The sequence below is a fragment of the Spinacia oleracea genome, chromosome 6, assembly GCF_020520425.1.
Source record: "Spinacia oleracea cultivar Varoflay chromosome 6, BTI_SOV_V1, whole genome shotgun sequence".
Taxonomy (NCBI): domain Eukaryota; kingdom Viridiplantae; phylum Streptophyta; class Magnoliopsida; order Caryophyllales; family Amaranthaceae; genus Spinacia; species Spinacia oleracea.
In genome coordinates this window covers 139,762,499-139,767,356 of record NC_079492.1, presented here as the reverse complement: position 1 = coordinate 139,767,356, position 4,858 = coordinate 139,762,499, and the positions used below count along the sequence as shown (strand labels likewise).

Here is a 4,858-nt window from a genome sequence, read left to right as displayed (position 1 = left end):
CACGCTTTAGCGGTAAAAAGAAGTACATCATATTGAAATATACAAAGTATATGTTTATTAATAGTTTAAGGTGCGTTCTATTCAACTGATTTTCACTTATTTTTTCTAAACTTATCTTATCAGAACTTAATTGAACTTATCTGTACTTATTAAAACTTATCAAAAACTTATTTTAGTTATAAGTTGTATTTGGTCAACCCTAATTTTTTCTGAATTTATCTGAACTTATTTTTCCTGAAATAAGTGGAAATAAGGTGAACAGAACAAAGCCTTAATACGTGAAAGATTGAGATCGTACGAAGTACTTTGCAGTTCTTTAGACGGAGTAATTCATTTAGCGGAAATGAGAAATATGTTCTTTATATATATTAAAAAAAAAAAAAAAAAAAAAAGTAGTACTCATACAAGTTTTACAACCTCATTGACCCATGGGGTTAATATTTTTTTGGGCCAAAGAGCATAATTGATATACACTTTGCAAATAATGAACTTACCAATTTGCCAACCTCAAGAAATTAAGTTATACCCGCCTTACCCAAAAAATTAAAAATAAAAATAAAAATAAAAATAAAAACAAAAATTAGACCCCCTCTCCCCAAAAAAGAAGTTCTGTTTTCTTTTTTTTCTTCTAATGGTAGCTGAAGCTGCAGATAATACTTAGCAGTCAGTATATAATGATAAGCAAAAATGTTGCCATGAAAAATGAGCAAACATTCATGATTATTAAATTTTTCTAAACTTTGATCATAATTCATCAACCTAGAGTTGTTTTGTCCTTTGATTAACACGAAGACAGGACCGAAAACTCTAACTGCCCGTTCCATTCTTCCCCTGGTTTAAGATTGATTGGCTTCTCAATTGCAGCTCCATCCACACATAACATGTTCTTGTATTCGTCGTCTCCAAGATCTGCCAATGCCTTTGCCTTTTTGTCCCATGGATTCCACACCGCTGCCAATATATTATATTTCAACTTGTTAGCAAAAGAAATCCCACTGGAAAAATCTTGATTAATTATGATTTGTAGTGCCAGAAATGTGTTTGAAATTCAGGGTTTTGAGAATTTCAAACACATTTCTTATTTTCTTCATTACGAGTGTTTCTTAGGTGTTTCTATGCTAGCTAAGAAACACTCGTAATGCATCTTTGTAGAAAAAAAAAACAAGACTATATATCAAAGACTAAAACATACCAACATCAGGGAGTCCTTGCTTTCTTATCTGAAATGTTCTTTTGGTTCCATGATCAAAGAGTGCCACTACATCTGAAGAGCTCAGATAAACTCGATCAATCTGTATATTATATAACTATTTAGTCATGATATAGAGTGTAAAATATGGTTTGAATACATTTATGTTATGAATATTTTCCAAATTAGTAAATATATCAGAAAATTGGGTTATGTTATGGACCTCTGATTCAAATGTTAAGGCATCTCCTTGTTCTGTGAATCGTTGTCTGTCCTGCAGACGGTCAAGGTAGTCCAGAGTTTCCAATCCCTCCACTCGAACTTCACTGAATAATCAACCCGTCATTTGATCATTAGAATCCAAAACAATAACTTACTACGAAAATGATAAAGGTCGCAACATACAACCTTTAAGCCGTGTCACAATGATGACATGACATGCTTATGTGTCATGATTTAAATTGGAAACTAAGATATTTAACTTATATAATCTACTATATACCTTTCAAAAAAAGTTAGGAAAATCTTAATATTCTAATTTGTTTCCTTCTTTACATTGATTACCTTATTTATATATTTTTATAGTAAAAATATTGAATGCATAGTAAAAATATTCTGATGACGCATAGCCTACGTGGCGCCTATATGTACCAATTAAACTGTGACACGTAAGATTGCGACAACTAAATGTTGTCGCAACTTGCGACCTTTATCATCACCCAACTTACTATAGTACTCAAATATTAAGATAGAAGAGAAATGAGGTATTACCTGATATCTGAGATAGCAAAATATGTGCGAAATGCAATATTGAAACTTAAGGGCTTGCCATTAGCGTTCTTAACACGCGATCTCAAATTAAGATTGCCTTCCTCTGATAGTGAAATCCTGATACGAATCTCAAATCTGAAACACATAATTTATTTATTATCATTCCATTTGTTCTTAGACACTAATTCATCATCTAGTGTAGCTAATAAAAAGAGTAGGACCCTGTTCTTTTGGGCTGAATATTACTGAACTGAACTGAACTGAACTGAAAAAAACTGAAATTCAACCAGAAAGAATAGGGTCTTGGTCACTTGGTCAGGTAAACATATTACTAGTATAGTATAGTCTTAGCTCTTTATTAAGTTGTACCTGTTAGGCCACACTTTAAGATCTTCATCTGAAGGTTTTAACAACAAATCAATCGATGCTTGGCCTTTTGATCCATTTCGCGGTGAAGGAGGTTGATCATCGATCACCCACATTCTATTCCTTGCAAATCCATGTTGTTCTAACAGGCCACGGCTTCCAAACTTGAGATGTGGAAAAGTAAAACCAATTAGTTTGTTTTTAGACCGTCTTACACTTACTTAACTGTCAGACAATACCTAATTTAAATTTACCTGAGGAAAGCAAATGGGGATCCCACCTCGAACTGCATTCGGCGGCTTAAACGTAGCCTGAATCAATCAAGTTTAAGGATGATCAATAATTATTCCCTAAGTAATTATTTAATTACCAAGAAATTAATTCGATTAGACTAATTCTTGAGAGCAACCCCACCTCTAACTAATGCCTAAAAGTCTAAAAAACATATTAATTATTATTTCTTAGACTAAACAAAACCCAAAGATATTACTAGGAAGTAGGAACCTTCCTCTTCATTTTAATAATATCAAAGGAAAAATATCAGAAGATTCAATTAAACTAAAATAAAATAATATAAAAATAATTGAAGAGAAATGGGGTGGCATACCTTGCTACTCATGAACAATAATTCATCTCCATGTTCATTTTTCCATGAAAGAACCTGCCCCCCATACAAGCTTATCTACATATCCATATATGACAAAAACCAAAAAAAAATATCAATAATTTTGAAAAATTATGATTGACTTTTTTTTCACATTAGCACTATGACTTGCAGAATGGGAACAACTTTAAGAAACGGATGAAAATAAAGAGTGGCGAGATGATTTACCCGAACGGTAGCGCCTCGTTGATTTCGAAGAATGATTTGAGTAATCCCATTTTTGTCTTTGATTTCTTCAACTGAGCCAGCTCTTGGATCCAAGGGAGTTTCTTCACAATTAGTCATTTTTTTTTCTCAACAACTTAAGAAATAAAAAAACTATGGAAAGTTAATTGTATTTATAAACTTTCGACGAAATTTCAATGGCCCAAAAATAAAGACTATGAATAATTATGAGGCAGAGGAATAAAAATGAGAGATTGAAAAAAAATTCAGAGGAAAGAAATAGGTAGCTAATCCCAAGCAAGGGGGTTTGAACTTTGAATATATAAAGGGAAGCCGCCAATTAAAAAATGTTGAGAATTTTGGACATTTATTTTTTAAAAGGAAAAAATAAAGACTTCCAACTACCACTTTAACTAACTTTTACTCTAACTAAAAACAAATCCTCTTTCTTCTTTTCTTTTCTTTTCTTTTTTCGGAAAATAATTACTCGTATATGAATGCGTTAAATACTACCCAAAATTAAAAGGATTACTCTTGTGTGGACTTGATCCATAATAATATTATTGTGAATCAAAAGCTAATGATTTACTCTAGCACCCCTTTTACACACATAGTGATATTTTATTGTTCACATAATGATTAAAATAAATTAAACATCAATTTTCTTTCATATAGTAACCATTTTTTGAATCAAAGTAATCCTATGTTTTTTTTCATAATAATTCTAATAAACACGTCATAAAAAATTAAAGTCAAGTTGTTAATTTTTTTTTTTTAGGCATGGTCCACAATAAATTTAATGCGAACTTCAACCAGGTCCATTTAAGAATTAATAACATGAAAATCCCGCAAAAAAAATCTCAAACATGAACACAATAGTTATTACAAAACCAGCTTTTTTGAAATAGTTACTCAATGTGATCAAATATTTATATTTTCTAATCAAACATTTGTTATTTCTAGTCAAATACATCAACGGTTTTATGCGTATGACGGTAATAATCATTGGTGCACAGATGGCAAACGGATAGGATATCGTACGCGCACAAATTTATATTTGTGTGGAAAAAATATGAGACAAGAAAAAGAGACCCAAGGATCACAAATTGTGAATTGTGAGAATTGTGTGAGAGCTTGTTGGAAGCAAAGCTCCTACGCAAAGTATTGTCCACAAAAATTAAAAAAAAAATAACAGTTTGGTGGTAATGAAAAAGATATATTGGGGAAGGGTTAAGAAGGGTCAAGAACTCCTATCATTGCGCTGAGAATTGGCCCAACCTCTTTTTTGTGTTGTTTCTTGTTTTTTGTGGGTTGATTATGACTTCTTCTTTAATTTTGTCACATAATATTCATAGAATTGGGGAAATAGTAATTTAGATAGTGAGTACTCGAAGGGTCAACTTTAGAGAAATATGATTCACTTATATGCTTACTACTTTACTAAATTACTAGTTACGGAATATTAGATTTAATTGCACGTATGTATATTACTAGGGGTGTCATAAAAATCGTAACCGCGAATCGTATCGAAAACCGAAAAAACTTACCTAAATGGGCGGTAAACCAAACCGAAAAAATAATATATACGGTTACGGTAACCGAACCGGCAAAATTAACGGTTAAACGGGTCGGTGGTTACAATTTTTGACAAAACGGTTAACCTAATAAACCGAAATTTATTTTTTTCAAAAAAATTATTCAAT

The 4,858-nt window shown here is 31.6% G+C and overlaps 1 protein-coding gene across 1 annotated transcript; it reads right to left on the bottom strand.

Moving 5' to 3' along the window:
- Window positions 1–340: 340 nt before the first annotated feature.
- Window positions 341–3,469, bottom strand: LOC110778341 (putative glucose-6-phosphate 1-epimerase). The gene is made up of 8 exons (XM_021982904.2): window positions 3,159–3,469; window positions 2,934–3,008; window positions 2,581–2,637; window positions 2,330–2,490; window positions 1,961–2,095; window positions 1,413–1,515; window positions 1,193–1,292; window positions 341–951 (listed from the first exon to the last, which is right to left on the bottom strand). Exons 1-8 carry the CDS (start codon window positions 3,273–3,275, stop codon window positions 782–784), a joined length of 918 nt encoding a protein of 305 aa, XP_021838596.1. The 5' UTR covers window positions 3,276–3,469; the 3' UTR covers window positions 341–781.
- Between the last annotated feature and the right edge of the window lie 1,389 nt (window positions 3,470–4,858).

Bases quoted from the DNA above. Each gene is read 5' to 3' on its own strand.
- LOC110778341 (XM_021982904.2), bottom strand. From the start codon at position 3,275: ATGACTAATTGTGAAGAAACTCCCTTGGATCCAAGAGCTGGCTCAGTT. The intron at 3,009-3,158 runs GTAAATCATCTC...ATGGATATGTAG, and splicing joins AACGAGGCGCTACCGTTCGG to ATAAGCTTGTATGGGGGGCA. The intron at 2,491-2,580 runs GTAAATTTAAAT...CCACATCTCAAG, and splicing joins TCCCCATTTGCTTTCCTCAG to TTTGGAAGCCGTGGCCTGTT.